At 34.5% G+C, this 18705-nt stretch overlaps 2 protein-coding genes across 2 annotated transcripts; both read left to right on the top strand.

The window, feature by feature from the left end:
- Positions 1–923: 923 nt before the first annotated feature.
- LOC117611919 (L-lactate dehydrogenase) lies at positions 924–4734 on the top strand. Its single transcript, XM_034340411.2, has 5 exons — positions 924–1083; positions 2067–2196; positions 2286–2751; positions 2975–3216; positions 3804–4734. The coding sequence occupies exons 2-5, from the start codon at positions 2071–2073 to the stop codon at positions 3966–3968; spliced, it is 999 nt and encodes a 332-aa protein (XP_034196302.1). The 5' UTR covers positions 924–1083; positions 2067–2070; the 3' UTR covers positions 3969–4734.
- Positions 4735–5026: 292 nt separating this feature from the next.
- On the top strand, positions 5027–7267 carry LOC117611918 (L-lactate dehydrogenase). The gene is made up of 8 exons (XM_034340399.2): positions 5027–5197; positions 5413–5539; positions 5818–5935; positions 6089–6262; positions 6353–6526; positions 6603–6720; positions 6782–6905; positions 6993–7267. Exons 1-8 carry the CDS (start codon positions 5055–5057, stop codon positions 7155–7157), a joined length of 1143 nt encoding a protein of 380 aa, XP_034196290.2. The 5' UTR covers positions 5027–5054; the 3' UTR covers positions 7158–7267.
- The last annotated feature ends 11438 nt before the right edge of the window (positions 7268–18705 follow it).

Below are 18705 nucleotides of genomic sequence, written 5' to 3' on the forward strand. Positions count from 1 at the left end.
AAAAAAATTATTTTAAACGTTATCGAACCGCAGTAATTAAATCACCATCGAACACGCGAAACGTTTCCGCTGTCTGACTGGCTACATATCTCCGAGAGGATTCATTTCACAAGAATGATATCAGCGAATTACGAAAGAGATATGAAAAAAATTTACAAACAATACAGTCGAATGAACCGTAACATTTGTACTTTGACAATTGGAAAAAAACTGTACCAATTGAAAATAAATGTTCAACCCTTTCGATCTGTAAATTTATGTACCTGTAGTTATATTATGATAGTTTAACACTCTGATATTAAAAATGCTTAATTAACATTTTCTGTCAAATAAGTGACCGCCCCCGCAAATTATAATTACAACGTGCTTGACTATGTACAAATGGTCGTTTCCACTGCCATAGTATTAAACGCAATAATGGGTTAAGGTTTACCGTTAAAGTTTTATAAACTTGTCACGGAACGGTAGTCAAATGGATTAAAAAGAAACAAAGAGGGAGCCGCATTAAACCAAGCGCATTTCACGATAATAAAATAAAATCAGATCCAGAGATGCCTTTCTCGGGACCCTCGTAGAAATATATTTTTAGTCCCCCCTGAAAACGACATACATCCTGCAGAGGTTGATTTTTATTGGCGGGCCAACGGTGGATCGAGAAGAAAGCATCTGCCGGATCGATGAACGCGTTCACGGAAGGGAAATGGTTGCGTCATGCGACGCGTGCGCAACGTCACTTTCGTTTCTAAATAATTTCACCTACGTGATCGCAGTCAGTCGCAGGTAAATATCAAAATTACCGAACGCGAAAAATCATCGGATAAGCGACACGCGTGAAAACTCGCTGGAAAAAAAAGAACACGGGAAGTTAAGAAAAATTTGGGTGTCGGCGGCGTGGCTTTGTTTCGTCAGCTCGAACACGCCGCGAGCCCGCTCCAGAGCCTATGGGAGGGTATAAAAAGTGGGGACAAGGTCACCTTAGTAGACAGAAGTCTTCGAGCTGTCAGACCAGTCAGACGAACGAACGTAGCTGCAGTTATACATTTCGTGTTATTCGTTGAATTTGTTTAAAAAAAAGCAAACAAGGTTGGTGAATACAATATGTAATTTTATTCGACGCAGTTTCGGTTTATTCGTGAAAATTCGAGCGAAACGCGGTTTCTATATTTGACGCTGGATTCGGTAGAACGTTTCTACACGATATACGGGATGTTACTTCCATGAAAACGGGGTCAAAACGTAACAATTGGCAAATGTCAGTCAATTAGTGTTGCTCGGTCGGTTGTTACTGCTTCGCGTTTCCAGAGTGTTAATACGAGTGATGAATATAAAAAATATGTCTGTGAAACGTTTGGTTAATATTCACTAGATTCAAAGTAATTTTTTCGAAGTTACTATACCACGAATTCGTTTTTGTAAGCATTCTACGAATACCGGTACATTCAGGTGCACGTGTTTCTCGTATAGCTAGTGGCATCTCGCGAGTACCGCCGTTACTCGGCTTTTCGTATCAATAATTTCATTCACGCACGCTGAACATAGTAAACAAGTTGATAACAATTCAATAAATCAGGAAGACTTTTCCGCTTTTAAATTCTGATTGCGAAAAATTTTCCGCGAAGAATGGCTGACTTTAAAAAATCAGAAGAAAATTGTTTAAAGTAACTTCCTTTTTTATTTTCAATCACTTATTCGAACCGCGAATTGTTCGGTTACCAAAATAGAAAATTCGATGTCGTTCGGAAAAGTATATTGTTACACGCGTATAAATATACGGGGTGGATGACCTCCGTGACCTCTTCGACCTTCGAACACTATAATATATTCGTCTATGCTACACCCACCTAACGCTAGGAGAGACTATTTAGTCATTCACATTACTATCACTAAATTAATATTAATCATTCGAGGCAATCCTAACAATTTGTTATAATATTTTGATCTCTGACCCTTAGACTACAGCTAGGTACAGATCGAGCAAATAATTAAATAGAACCATGCTCAAATATTCTCCCAGGCACATCGGACCCGAGCAAAAAATTAATGGAAATAAATTTTCATTTTTTCAGGAAAATGACTTCCATAAAGGCAAGATTATTGAGCACAGTGGTGCAGCCGATTTCCACCGGAAGAAACAAGATCACCGTAGTCGGTGTTGGTCAAGTAGGAATGGCCTGTGCTTTCACACTTCTGACAAATGTAAAACCGATATTACCTTCACCTATTGTGACATTCGAATTAAATCAATTATTTGTAATCGTCTACTGAATAATTTTCTGTTATTGCAGAACGTATCCAGCGAGGTCGCCCTCGTGGACGTAATGGCAGACAAGCTAAAAGGTGAAATGTTGGATTTGCAACACGGTAGTGCGTTCTTGAAGAACGCAAAAATTAACGCCAGCACTGATTACGCCTCGACGGCTAACTCGAGCTTGTGTATCGTGACTGCCGGTGCCCGTCAAAGAGAAGGCGAGACTAGGCTGGACCTGGTTCAACGTAACACAGACATCTTCAAAGGCATCATTCCTCAGCTAGTCAAATATAGCCCGAACACGATCCTCCTGATTGTCTCGAACCCGGTCGACATTTTGACCTACGTGGCATGGAGATTGTCTGGCTTGCCAAAGAACCGTGTGATTGGAAGCGGTACCAATTTGGATTCGGCCCGATTCCGTTTCCTCTTATCGCAAAAATTAAACGTAGCACCTACATCTTGCCACGGATGGATCATTGGTGAACACGGCGATACCAGCGGTAAGTTGAAACGTTTTTAATGAAACCTTTCGAAAGGTAATCAAACGTTTCTGCACGTTGATCGATAAGTTATCTACGATAAGACCGATCGTAAGATTCTAACACTGATTGAAACGAATTTGCTGATTGAATCATGAGTTAACTTAGATTTTGTAGTTATCAGTAAGGAATAGAGGAGAAAAGATTTGGATCTAGTTTTTAATTAAATGATGTCTGTTTTCAGTGCCGGTATGGTCGGGAGTGAACGTAGCTGGTGTAAGGCTGCGCGATCTGAACGAGAAAGTTGGAACCGAAGAAGACGAAGAGCATTGGAGCGATTTGCATAGGCAAGTCGTAGACAGTGCCTATGAGGTGATCAAACTAAAGGGTTACACATCCTGGGCTATCGGTCTCAGCGTGGCGAACTTAGCCTCTGCTATGTTGAGAAATTCCAACCAAGTCCACGCAGTATCTACCATGATTAAAGTAAGTTCTGATACGTAGCTGTTTATTTGCATATTTATCAGAGTTATGATACTTCAATTCTTTATTCGAATATTGGAGGCAAAGGTACAAAGATACCTGAGCATTCATAGCGATAGGCCATATCCGTAGTGATAAGTTACTGATTACAGCCCACGCCTTAAGGATACAGTAGACTCTCGTCATATTGCCACGTAAGCGATTTGACCTTCATATGAATTTTCAAGATACTAGTACCGTTCCTGTACCATCTTTTCTTTAACGTGGGAAAATCTTGCATAAGAGCCCCAACCATCCCTTGGGGGAATGTTGGACTCCTACTGTCTAAAACCCCGCGACGACCTATTCGGGCGTTGAAAGGAGGTTCCGGGATCTAATATTACACCGGAACCTAGTCTACGTCCTAGGCTACGAAGATAACACACTTCTATCTCCCCTCCCCCTTCCAAATGAAAGCTTAGAAGTTTGGAAAATTTCCCACTTTTACAGCCAGGGGTTTAATACAACGAGAATCTACTGTAGATATGTCTAAAATTCATAGCAACGAATGTGGTAATTGTACAACTAACGTTCGTTTTATTATTTTTCAGGGATACCACGGAATCGACAAAGAAGTATTCCTGTCTCTGCCATGCACATTGGGCGAAGGTGGTGTCACCTGCGTTGTCCAACAAAAATTGACGCAAGACGAACTTGGCAATTTGTTGAGTTCAGCGAACGCCATGAACGACGTTCAGAAGGACTTGAAATTCTAAATGTTTCGTTTCTTTGACTATCCTCAATATTGGAGCAACTATTTTTCTCACTAAACAGCAACAGAACCGCGTTCATCTTTTTTCTCATATACATCAGTTTTTTGTTCGAGCACAAAGACTGTGGTTTCTAACAAACACCTTTCGTTTCTACTTACATCTTTTTTTACTACTTACACGTACTATTATTTGTATACTACGAATACCTAAGGTTGTTTGGTTAATACTTAATATATATTTAAATACGTGTCGGATAGAAATATCAGAGCTTCGTAGCTCGTTTGATAATTTTGAATGATATGTGTGTGTTCGCGTTGGCACAAGGTGCTATTGTTGTGTACTGTTGATGTTTTAGGTGATTGTGACAAGCTGTGTTGCTTGCAGTCAAGCAAAACAGTATTTTAGGGCAATTTATATATTGCGTAAATGACTGTTTAATTTAATACAAAACAAGATACTTAAACCGGTCAGCCTGTGCTAGTACAAAGGGAATGTATGCAAATTCGTTAAGCGTGTACTCGATCGGAATTCAACACCGTGTAAATTTAAATTATTGTACGTTTCCATAGCATCAGGCTTATATTGTAATATTTAACATCTACCTCGGGACAATACCTGCATCATACTTCTATGTATGATACACGCATGATAGATATGTATCATAGATAGAAAAAAACGTTCTGTGGTTGTCCCATTGCCGAAGATATTCTTCTTACAATATTTCTTGTATATTTATAACAATATTTTAATAAATAATAATTTTATGTGATCATTTTGTTATTTCTGAACCCTCTGTTGATGTACCGAATGAAAGTGACGTGATAACGTTCGATTCGATCGAACATCTGTAACCATGGATTGTTTAACAATTGGCAAATCGACACAATGGCGGTTTACTAAAAGCGTTATGATCGTCAACGTCTTCCGTACTGTCAAGTTTCAATCAATTCCGTGCGATGTGACATTTTTCGCAAACAAAATCATACAGTGAGAGAAGCAATGGTTTTGTCGTATATATGGTCCAGTTCCTCCTCGCTACGGATATGTATAAGACATACAACAGGTTTGGTAACGAGGAGATTCATCGGCATGAACCGATTTCGTCGTACTTTACCGCCAACGATTCTCAAGGAAATCTTCGGTGGTAACAAAGAGAAGAAGAAATTCATGTCCGCTGATTTTGGCAAAGATGCCTCCGCTGGATCTGATTTACAGAGAGCGGTCAGTTTCGTGTAAGCGACCTCTTTTCTACATTTTTGATGTCAATCATCAAACACGAGGTCATTGTACGCTGATTACTCGATTTTTGATACCGATTCAATGCTAAGTCCGACCAAAGCGATAACTTTTTCTTACAAAGACGACTAAACTGTTTCTTTTTCGTTAATATCATTCGAACACAAATAACGTTCGTAAGATTGTAAATAAGCTTTGTGGGCTCTTTTAGACCACCCTGTCTGAAGGAAGAATTGCTGTGCAAATATTCGGAGCCGGTGAGAGACTGCTGTCACAAAGTGACGATCGTGGGGGCTGGTATGGTCGGCGTGGCCATCGCGAATTCGATTATCTTTCAGGTATGCACATCCGACGCTCTTCGTCAGCCTTGGAACGGTAATCAAACATGGGACATTCGAGGGCTGAACTTTACTTTGGGGGACACAAAAATTCTAATTTTAAACTCAGGAATCCACTAATTAAAAAATTATACGCTTACGAATTCAAGTCATATTCAGCCCATTCGAATATCGCGCAACTTTTTTTCTTTAAACTCAAATGAAATTTGGGATATACCAGAAACTCAAGAACGTATTGCGAGATGTTAATTTTAAATTATTCCATTGATTCGTCATAGAGAATTTCCCCGCATGTCGCTATAGTAGATGCATTCCCAAAGAAACTCGAAGGAGAGGGAATGGATTACAGCCACGGTTCCGTATATTTAGGAGATCCACGCATCGATTACGATACAGGTAATAAAATTTATTTTAGAAACGATTTCATCAGAAAATTTAAGAAAATTTCAATTTGCTAAAAGACTTTGAACTCAGAATTTTTTGATCGACTACAATTACCTATTATTGGAAAACCCTATAGCTATAAAAACGAGCAGAATTCTGTTTCAGACTTTTGTATCTCGAGCAATTCAAGGGTGGTGATCCTGGCCGCGGGTGTGCGACAAGTAAAAGGTGAATCTCGATTAGACTTGGTGAAACGAAACACTGAGATATTGAAGAACATAATACCCACCCTGGTCGGTTACAGTCCGAACGCTGTATTTTTAATCGTCAGTAATCCAGGTTAAGTTACCACGTTGAATTCGAGTAAAAAGCTTATTAAACGGACGAGAATGATCGAGCAACCAGTCGAAACGGAACTCTTACTTTCAGTTGACATTTTGTCGTGGGTCACGTGGAAAGTGAGCGGATTACCGGCCAATCGAATTATCGGAAGTGGAACTCATCTCGATTCAGCGAGATTTCGATTCTTGATCGCCGAACGTTTAGAAATAGCCCCCAGTGCGATCCACGCTTACATCGTGGGCGAACACGGTGACAGTCAGGGTGAGTTTGATCATCTATTTTCCTCTTACATTTTATAAAAAAGCAAATTGCTGCTTAAATAATACGCGTTTCCTAGTTCCACTCTGGTCCGGAGTGAATGTCGCGGGGGTGCAATTTCGCGACATTCTGCCTAACATTGGACTGGAAACCGACGAGGAAAGATGGAACGAAATCGCCAAAGAAGTAGTCAGACTGTGAGTTCGATCGAGTCTAAACAGACGGGTAATAAAACAAGTTTCTCTGATAATTTTTCAGAGGTCCTACAGTGAGATGTTTGAAAGGATACTCGAATACAGCGATCGGTCTTTCGACAGCCAATATTGTGGATGCTATATTGAGCAATACACAGAGGGTTATGCCAGTTTCAACCATGATCCAAGTACGAAGCATCGGTGTTACTTTTATAAATCTATGTGATAGGAATTTCATTTCTCGAAGACTTTACCCGTTATCCCTTTGCCTGCAGGGTCACCACGAGGTGTGTCACGAAATGTTCTTATCCCTGCCCTGTTCCATAGGCGAGCAAGGGGTCACAAATATCGTACGAATGCGTATCACAGAGCACGAAAAGAAATTGTTCCAAACATCGGCCAAACATGTTTACAACGTGCAAAAGGACATGAAAATTTGAAAAATTGTCGAATCGTCCACGTTCAAATTGTAACCGTTCGGTCGTGTGTGTTCCATATTATCCTTGTGTCAAAAATGTCTTTGAATATAACATCTCCTGTGATAATCTTATTCTCGTGTCAGTCGAATTAATCGATATCAAAAACTTGATTTCTGAATGAGTATTCGAAGTCGTTTGAAAACATCATTTCACTTATGAATCAAAGTTGTTAATTTCAATTGATCAATGATGTCGATGAAAGAAACAACTTCTTAATACACACAGACGTCAAAATCATTTATGCAAATTTATATCTTCATTCAGTAATACCATCTTATTGATGCACATTTACAAAACGTCTTCGATTGTTATGCAAATGAACAACAAAAGAAGCATTATTTTTATTCACTGCCTATTTATTTATATTTTACTTTTTTAACCCTTCCTCAACTTTCTTGATTCTAGTTTCAGATCCGCAATTAATAGTATGCAATTCCACATTTATTCTACCTACTTGTAAATATTAAGGATACCTGCCTATACGAGCTTCCCTAATAATATCAAAAGTTCACTTAAATCTAAAACTACTTAATTAAACACTCCAGTTAATTATTATATATACTTTTTCAATTATCTGACTTTATAGTCATTAGAATATAATAGTTTTACATAACCATAAACTTGCAATCTGCCTATATAAAAGTCAAAAGAGGCCTAAATGAATACACGCTATAAATTTATAGATTCCGACCAATCATTATAAAATGAAATTAAGTTTGATTTTAAATAAAACTTTCAATAAAGTTCTATTTAAAACTTCATCGTATTTAATAATATCCTAAAGACATTAAATGCATGTATTATTTAACAGCATTTGCAAAAACCGAAAGATCAAAATGTAAAAAATGTAAAAAAAAAGAAAGAAGAAAATGCATGAAGCGGCAGGAGAAGCTGAAAAGAAAAGTTTGATTGCCCATAAGAGCAATCCCTAGCAAACTCTATAAAACAAAACTCCCGAAATTACACGCAATACTAATTTAATAAATGCAAAACAGTGAAAAATTCAATAATAATCGCGAATTCATTCGCAACACTAATTTCATTAATTATAAAATGCAAAAACTACCGAGAGCAGGCTGCTCCGTTATACGCAACACTAATTTAATGAACCTGAAAAAAAGAAGACCTCTAATGAAAAACGCGAACCGTATTTTTCGCAACACTACTCAAATCTACCGAATTTTGTAAAACGCAACACTAATCTAAAGTACTAGTACAGCCAATCCAAGGCTGTACTTTGGCAGCTCGTACATAGCTGCCTCCTGATCCATGGCAGCTCCACCGGATAGTTTTTGGGCATTTCATTGTATATCGCAACACTAATGCAAAACGCGAATATTTATTATCGCAAGACTGATTACTAAAGAACTCTATAAAGTAAATCAAAGCAATCGCGTGTTTATAAATCGCAACACTGGGGAAACAATTCCGCTGATGTCATTCGCAACGCTATCTTTAACTGAAATGTAATTAAAATAAGAAGCAAGTATTTCTAAAACAAACCGTGAATTGTTTACTCGTAACACTAAAGCAATCAACATTAAAAAACAAAATTCTATCTTAAAGCAATGCAAGAACGGAACGCGATATTTAAAGATCGCAACGCTAAATGAAAACCATGATAATCATGCACACGTAACACTAAACTGAACCGGGGTCAATATTCATTCGCAACACTAAATTGAAAACGCGATTTGCCCAAAATCATGGGGGTCACGGGCCCCCTCTACTCCTGAAATTACAAAATTACAACTACAAGCGAGCACAGTGACAAAGTAGTAACGATAATGATTTCCCATCCTTTTTTGTAAAAGGATGCAAAGTCATTAGTAGTTCCCCTTTTCAATGGCATTTGCCGGGGCTCTTCGGCATATACCCTTTTCTTTCTTCGGGCGGTCCACCCACCTGAAACTTATATCTAAAACTCGTATGACGACTTAGAAAGTCGCAAGAAATTTGAAAAATTGTACAGATAGAATCGAAGGCGAACGGTATACTCCATTCGCATCGATTGTATCGTCAATTTTTCAAATATATTCCAGGTACAGGTTGATCACGCGAAATCGCGCCTACCCGACCAAGAGACTGTGACAACCTGCCCCGGCCCTACCTACTTACAATCTATCACACACACCAGAAGGTAAGCTACCTACCTACCTAACCCTATATTTAAAAAAGGCAAAGTCTCAATCTCACAAAAAGTCATTCCACGATTTTCAAACTCTCTACCCGGGTGCAAGAGCCTAAACTAGGGAGAACGTCCCGGGACGCCTCCGTCACCCGAGTTTCATCTCACAACACATTCTAAGGTACGTACCATTTTTCACTGAAATCGTCTGGCAAGGCTAGCAACCATTGCGCATAATTATAATTATAGAATTTATTTAACTACTTTGATATAAAGGATTTAATAGTAATGGTAATAAAGTAATGGTAATGATAATGGTAATAGTAATATGGTAATAATAGTATTTGATTTGTACGTTTGTCGTACATCTTGTTCAATAAAATATTATTTCAATTAAAAGTTAAGTGAAAAAGTTATTAAACCGACGCAATCCCACAGCCTAACAACACACACACACACACATGTGAAAATTACGTCGTGCACGATATACTAATACGATGCCAGCCGCTTATTAGTTATTCTTATTAACTAGGTTATGGTGCCGATTGCCTCCACCCATCCAAGTAGCACCTGGGCACGTGAATGGGCTTTGGCAATAAACACGGAAAGGGTTAAACCTGAAAATCCTCAACTAAAAATATGATTAATATAAAAATATCTAACGGGCTAATATTTCACTATTTTCAATTGTTTGATAATAAAATTGACTCGACTTTGTAAATATCAAGGTTTTAATTAAAATTAATTTATTGAATAGAAAAGGACTCTAATTAAAAACTCTGTGCCATAAAGAAAATTTAATTTGAAAATTGAACTTGATACTTCATTGAAACCAAAATGACTCTAATCAACAATTCTTTCGAATGAAAAAAGAATTTACTCTGAAAAATAGAAAAAGAAAGATTACAACATCCTCGGGCGACTACCTCCTCAGAGTACATTTTCAAGAATACGCAAAAGGTGTTCAAGTAGATCACTCTGGCTTGGAAATCTACCCGTCGCGAATTGTTTTCTTGCACATAAATTGTTCAATTTTGCATGAACATGTAAATAAGTTAAACTTCGCTATAGAATGAATGAAACTTTACTACTTGTAAAAACTTTTCAAAGTATATTTGAATTTACAATGTATAAAATGTAATTAAATCAATGTAAAAGCATCATTAAAATGTATATCCAGTATACATATTATATAATATTATCAATATTATATCGATTTGAATCTTTGCAATAACTAAATCAGATGGTATTTAACTTCTCCATTAGAGAAAAACTAAATAAAATTGTTTCTATATTAAAATATTTCATATTCCAAGTTTTATTTCAGAACTGTAATATGAACATATAGATGAATATATAGATTTATAAAGATATTCAAAAGCAAAGTACAAGAAAACCTAGCCTAAACTAAATGAAATGAAACACAATAAAAATATTACTACTCATGAGTATAATTATACCCATGGTCACTGTGCTCGCTAACTACGTATACAACCAGTAACCCATGTCGATTCGGACCATTCATCCTACGACATGATTGGGCACCGGAGGAACCATAAAGCATGCGACTTACCGATCGCAGAAAAAAGCTTCTTCCGACAGTCAAGTAGGAGGATGCACAACAACCAGGTAGGAGGTTGCCTTATAGGAGAAGACGGAAGTCGTGAAGGAAGTCGAGAAGGAAGTCATCAGGGATGTCCAGAAATTCGTCAAAACCCAGGAATTCATCTGTAACTAAACACAAAAGTCTTATGGTTAATTTTGAAAATTATCAGTTTTTATTTTAATAAAATTATATATGAATTTGGATTTTATAAAATATTAGCAATTAAAAGGAATTCTAAATTATCAAGTGTTGAAATTGTAAATTATTCTACTTTAATTAAAAACAATTGAGGAGAGTAATAAGATACTTACACTCTTTCCTTATCGAGCATTGTCCAAAACTCCTCTTCAGTGATGCACTGACTCTAACACAGGATATATTCGGATATAAAAATCAAGTACTTGTAACGCGATCATGAATAATTTCCGTCGGACAATTGTAAAAACGCTACTTCCGCGATGAAAAAAGAAAAATCAGAGCCGCGATGCTCTAGAAAATATTTTACAATACACAGCAAACACTGACTCTACTTTCGCGTGATTCCTAATTGTACAAGCGTAACTCTATTCAGGGCCAGTTCACCCTTGAAAAAATCAAAACATTGAAAGTATGTACGTACAAACACTGACTCTACCGACCGCATTGCGCGCGGCCACAACAATTCCTGAAAGAAAAACTTAGTGAGCAGGGATGGCTGGGTGGAAATATACGAAACAACATTCTTACTATTGAATGTTCGTAAAGGAAATACTGTTATTAATGGTTTGTAATCTTTTCTTCCTTGATCTTGATACCAATTAATTATCAAAAATGCTTTCAATTAACAACGACTCAATAATAAAAAGGTTATAATAAATATTACTAATTGATTACAATAAGTCAAAACGTTACCAATTCTTTACGAAATTGTGTTTCAAAACAGTGTCAAGTGTCATAGCACGGTATCGCATGGCATCTTTGCAGTATGTATAAAGAAAATATCTGTAATAAATAAGAAATACAAATTTATGTAAATAAAATTTAACCAACAGCAATAAAGTTATGATTAACAAATGATCGAACTTTATAATTTATGCAAAATAGGTGAATAGGTAAACTGCGTGTAAGTATTTAAGTACCTATGAACTACCAGTACAGGAGGACGCCCTCAACACGTCTTATCACTTCCAATTTCGTGAGAGAACTGTCATGGCGTGATCTTCCTTTCCGCCGAAGACCGGTCGGTAACTTTCGATATGTTTCGCTATCGGCCGATACCTAAGCAACGAACAGGTCTAGACAGGAATAATATTACGATACTCAAGAAAGGAGGTTATTAAATTAAAAACAGCAAATTGTGTGAAACAGTACTAAAAACATTTAATAATGTTTAGGAAATTAGCAATAAAAAAGGGAAACTAATTCAGATTCTGCTGTTCCATTTCATTATACATTCACGGCAAGAGCAAAAATTTTCAACTCGTATTTTCGAAGAAGACGTCGAATTAATGACAAAAATTATGAATCTCGACGTCTCTTCGACTGTTCTTTCTGTTTTTCGTACTGTTAACACTCGAAAGGCAGTTTAATTTAATATTTAATGATAATTTAATCTTACCTGTTGCAGACACGTGCCAAACGGACGAAGCTTCGAAGAGAACTATTGCACTCCACCACACTCCGCGCACCTAACCCTTAAACGATGAATCTGATTGGTCGAAATGGGAAGACGCAATAACGGACGACCAATCACAGCCATTGGTAGAAACTTCAAATTGCTTCGAAACTTTAATACTAAAATAACAAAAAGTTCGTTGAAAACTATTGACGCCATATTGAAATAAAGTCAAGATTACTTTTTTCAATTTAAAGCATCGAAATATAGGAAAGAAGATAGAAAAATACATAAGATATTAATGGTATTTAATAAATTATCATCATAAAAGCAGAATAAATGAGAAATATGTTATTTTAATTCGTATCTACAATACATATATCGACAAAATAGGATATAAATTTTCAGCTTACGCATTTCTGAAGACAATGGAGGAATGATGTCGGAAATCATGACTCCCGTCTTCTTTTCAACTTTGTCTTCTGTTTTTTGTATTCTCGATACCTAATACACAGTTTAATACAATATTTTAACACTATTTAAGACGATGCAAGCATCGCGTCGAGACCGTTTCACATACACGAGCTGCGAACGAATGAACTGCGCCCTATAGAGAAAATAAGGTACTAAATTTGTAGTCTGTTTTACCTTTTTGACGTCTTCCGCGAGTGAATAATGAACGAAACCGTAGTTTTCACTATTTTTCTAAACGGAGGCTTGTATGTACATCATCCCCAGAGTGCTCGTTTTGTTCTATTCGACGCAAAGAATGCTGATCCTGTGTCCATTTGGCCATACGATTCGTAAAAATGTTTATATTACGAATAAATTAATGCAGGTAAGTCTGATCCGCCAAGTAATAAATACAAAAGAAAAAATTGAATAATATATTTTTTTACCTTCCTTACAATACATCTTGTTTTAAGCTTTCATTATTTGTAACACCGACGAGAGACTACTACTACTACTACTACCAGTACTACTGCTAGTAGTCCCTCATCGGTGTTTGTAATTAACGTATCCGGAATCGTAATTAATGTACTCGGAAAACCGGCTGTCGGTAAAATAGTAGCGTAGCCGATCTACCTATCTGCTAATTTCATGTAGTTTATAAGCTGGTGCAGCACCATATGAGGCGTAAACAAGACCCCATAAGAGAGCACTCTATTCCTCCCTGTTACAATAGATCTGTAATATCAACATTAATAATTGTTAGTATTTGATTTCATTTTTTAATCTTCATTTAACTGCATTCGAATTAATTGCTTCATTTTATTAAATATGTAGTTCCATTACATAATATTAAATTGTGTAATATGTATTATTTAAAAATGAACTTTGTTGAATTAGACAGGTTACTAAAAACAATGTTATAAGTCTTACAAAATATTCGAAAGAACAATTATTATTTTCTATTTATTAAATTTTAGAATATTGTAATATTGAAAACTTAATACTAATATAAATTTAATGCTGCTTTTGAAATTCATAATTTGAAATCAATTGATGTTCTGGTGCGATCAGATCCCTTCTCTGAAAGGTCCTAGATACGTTACTGTTGGAGAAAGCGAGTATTTACCAACAGTGATACAAACATTTACTTACTATGCATTATGCATAAACGGAGATCAAAGGATTCTAAGCGAGTACGATTATGCGCTTATGCATCGACCTGTATTCCCCACCCCGTATGGTGAAAACATATTTTTCTCCAACAATGAGATCTACATCTTTCATCGAGAAGTAGTTCACAGTATATTCCAATGTAATTTTAAACTGTACAATATTTCCTAAAATAATACTTCTCGATAAATGATGATAAATTTTAATTAAATAGTATATTCAAATACTTTGAATACTCCTATTGGAATCTTTAGTTTTGAAGTTCTTGAAATGGAAGAAGCGTAAATTTAGAATTGTTCGTATAAATATTCTCTTTCCTCATTTATAGTATAATATTTAATATTGCTATAATAAGTTGTAATTGTGATTTTTGATGATCGTCGAATGACTTATATTGACAGTGGCATCATAATTTAAAAGAATTTTTTAATATAAAAATACTTTATATTACAGTAATAATTTTACAGTTCCGTAGTGTTAAAAATAAAAATATTTTTAATTTTTTCAAATTTATTTAGTTGCAAGTGACAAATTTGATCGTGAGATATAATAAGCTTGAGAACCTGTCCACTATTACGATCGTGAAGCAATCATTATAATTACGGCTATAAATCCACGACAGATTTTATCAGTATTTGAACAATTATCGTGTAGTTCTTGGTAAATGCCTTTCATTGAGTTTATTTTCGAACAAGATATAGAATTCCAGGTATTTAAATGTGAATAAGATAGAAAAAAGGGATAAGTAAACGTTATCGTATGTTAACTGCAAAATGAAAACAAGCAACCGAGTAGTTTCAGGAAAAAATTACGTGTCGATGCACTTTACACTTTAAGTAGCATAAAATATATCAGGTATAGAGAAATATCATTGCATTTTAAATAGATTTCATATAATTTGTCATTGTCTATACTTTCTGATTTAATCCATTATAATCTTTTATAATGCACCCTATCTGTTATAAGAAGAAGCTATCATAATAAATCTGTCATTCACTTTGACAGTGAAAGTGTGTTATTGTTATTCAATTTGAGGAATGAAATCTTACTAGATTGCGAATAAATAGGAAGTATTTAAATAGTAAACTTATATTCTTATGGTATTTATATTCTTTTTTTCATAGTTTCACATGTGTATTTTAATTATTACATAAACTTCTATGTAATTTCAGCTCATGTTTATCATTTATTATTGCAGCTGTAATATTTAATAATTTAATTAAAGTGTTTAAAACAATTAGAGTTACTGAACAAGTCAGCAATTTGTGTTATATAATAATCCAAAATTATAAAGGGTAAAGATTAAGCAGCCCACTTTCACTTAATAATACGTAAAGTCAAAGTTATGAAACTTGATGGAATAAACTAACAATAAGTATTCATGCAAAAGTACACTTTTCATTTCGTATTTTGAATATTTATACTTTTTTATTCAGTCCTCTATTTATAAGCAAAAGGATATTTATTAATAGTAAGATTCACAATCTTTCAATAAAACTGAAAGGGAAATTGACGTTTTTCTATAGTACCATTTAAAACAGTATATTATCCATATTTCTACAGCAACACTATTCTCAATTCGTTCAGCATATTCTCGCGCCACTTTTCAACTATATAGAAGGGTGGGAAAATATTCAAATTTAAAATAGTAACTAAGAAAGCGTAATAATAAAGACATCGAATTAATTTGCACGCATAATAATTATTACGCGAGATATTAATTAATTAATATCTCCATACTCTATGTTGTTAATTTTCACTTAAAAAAAAGGAAAAAAACAAAAGTGGAAACTATAATCATCAAAATATTATTCTTGATTATATTGAAAAAGAAAAATATATACATGAAATGTATAAAAGAATACAGTAAAAATGCAGTCACGGTCTCTATGCAATATCTCTATACACATACATATAGGAACGATAATTTAATCGGTGAAAGTTTCATTCAGAAGTAGAGATCATTTTGAATCGGGTCAAATAGAAGCAAGATAAATCGTTAAATTTGATCTCAATCGTTACACGAATTAAGTAGTAAATTTTTCATTTTTGAAATGCACACCTTGTATACATGCTTAAGGAAGATGTTCTTCTCAAGATAATCAGAAACTATGTAAAAGGACAAAGCGAAAATTTACGATAGTCATACAACTACTCGTGGGTGTACATTTCCCACTTTCACCCTGATTCGTTCCTCACAGTTTGTACGAGCATTTACAATCTCTGCTCGTCTTCATGATCCTAAACAGTTTGACTAGTTCTGACTGGATGAGCTCTAACAACGCGTTGGGAAATGGAGTGAAAGCAGCTATTCTTTTTATAATAAATTAATGTTTCTGTCAATTTTGTTCAATGATACTCCACAACGTTGCATGCTACCAGTCAAGCTTTTACTCAGAGAAAAGTTGAATTCCAGAAAAAGTATACCAATGTGAAATGATAATTCGCTCTGCTTAAAATATAATTTTTATTTCCCATGATTTTTTAAATAATTTGTTGCATTAACAAATTATATAGTAATTTGCAAATGCCTAGAAAAGTATCGTGTACTTTAGAAAGGTTTAGTATTTTACTATTTTGTTAAGATCTATTTAAAATCTTCATCCACATACATGGATCAAACTACGTAAAACAAAATGAATAAAAAAAATTATAGCTGTTCAAGAACTAATAACTGAAAGGTTAATTGAAAGTTTTGTTAATGATAGTAGTATATTGATAGTAGCTTATTAATTAAACGTATTCAATTAACTCTTTATATTCTGATCACAGTTTATATAATGAAAGCGACTGAGCTCACTTAATAGATTAAACTTTCTAATTCTTTTCAAAACTTCTATGAAATGTTCCATAGATAAGATGTAAAATTTGTATTCAAATAGTCATAACATAAACCATGCACTCATTCACTAACTAGATAATATAGTCCATTCTGATATCATTTGATTAATCATGTTGGTAAAACTACTTGAATTTAACCAAACGTAAGAAATTTATTAAGATCACAATGCGTTACATGATATATCAAGCAGATCGTCGTGCATCACCGTTTCAAGTGAAAGAAAGCAGAAAGTGTAAAGATTGCCGAGGTTCGATACGTTTTTACACCTTTGAGTGATTATCTTCAGCGTTGAAATGGTCAATGACCAATGAAAGTGAAAAGACATTGAGCATTACAGTAAAATATGTTTTATTGTATAATTCAGTTATATAATGTGGTAATTCGTATGAAGTTAGATATCTTTTTCTAGTGTGAAACTGTAAATACAAATTGTGTTTTTTTTAAATATTTTTATATATTATATTACGTTTATTTATTTCTTTATTACCTTACCTATAAATGTTTAAAAAATGTTATCCTATGAAAATTTCCTAATGATTATGCGCTAAATATTTTATACAACAATATCAATGCGAAAAAGCAAGTATATTGACGTCAGTCAGTAACAGATTTAAAGGACGATGCGTTTTTCATCGTCCAGTCTGTGCATACGAACTGCATAAGTATCATTTACGTGAAAACGATGCTAACAAGAAGTACGAAAATTTTCGTGTACAGGATGATTAACAATCTTCCGATTCAAGAAAGAGCGAAGAAAAAGCCAGTCGTAGTTTTGGGCATCGTATGTAATTGCACAATGGATGTGACCATGAATATCTACTGTCTGAAATGCATATTGCACATATACATAGGTACCGATGTACGTGCAGATTTTAATTAAATATGCAATTGACAAGAATGGTTATAAGATTTGTCAGCACTGCATTAACTGCTATTAGTTTGGCAATTAAAATATGTATAGTTATGATAATTAATAATTAGCAAATGGTAATTTGTTGAAATTGGAAGTAATTATAATGATAATGGGCTGTATAAATTAATGAATAAATATATAACAGAACGAATTATGCAATTAATGGTATTTTAACAAATTGTAATTTCTCATTCTGCACGTATCTAGTATTTATATTCTTGCTGCTTATCTTTGAATGTGTCGTTTTAAAATACGGGCATAATTCTGACGTTAAATAGCAATATAATTTAATAGTGCATGTTGGCGTTATATCTATAGGTTTACACGGACACCTATAGGGGACCAGTCATGTTTAATAATATCTGTACATTTAAATTTCGAATTTGTGAAACCTGTGTTACTTGACTATATACAAAGTTGTAAGAACAAGATAATCTTCAATTCTTACATAAGCATGATAATTAAATATTTAAAAGTAACATTGAATTAAATGTTACTATTACGTCATTATTCAATATTCGAAATCACAAAAATAAATTTTTCCGGATAAAAGCAACAATTCGTGAGATATTTCAACTTTTGTATGAAATATCTTATAGTGAATTAGAAATATCTCAAACTGTTTGAACTGCATTGAAATTTTAACAAATAATTCTAATAAAGGAAGAATTACAGAATTTTAATAAATAATTTTCAAGCTCTCACGACGTATTTCACGTTGAGAACCACAAAAAAACAGCACCAATTGGATATTATATTTATTAAACACGTAGTGCTTAATTACAAACGCTTCACAATGAGTA

Source organism: Osmia lignaria, chromosome 9 (assembly GCF_051020975.1).
Source record: "Osmia lignaria lignaria isolate PbOS001 chromosome 9, iyOsmLign1, whole genome shotgun sequence".
Lineage (NCBI taxonomy): Eukaryota > Metazoa > Arthropoda > Insecta > Hymenoptera > Megachilidae > Osmia > Osmia lignaria.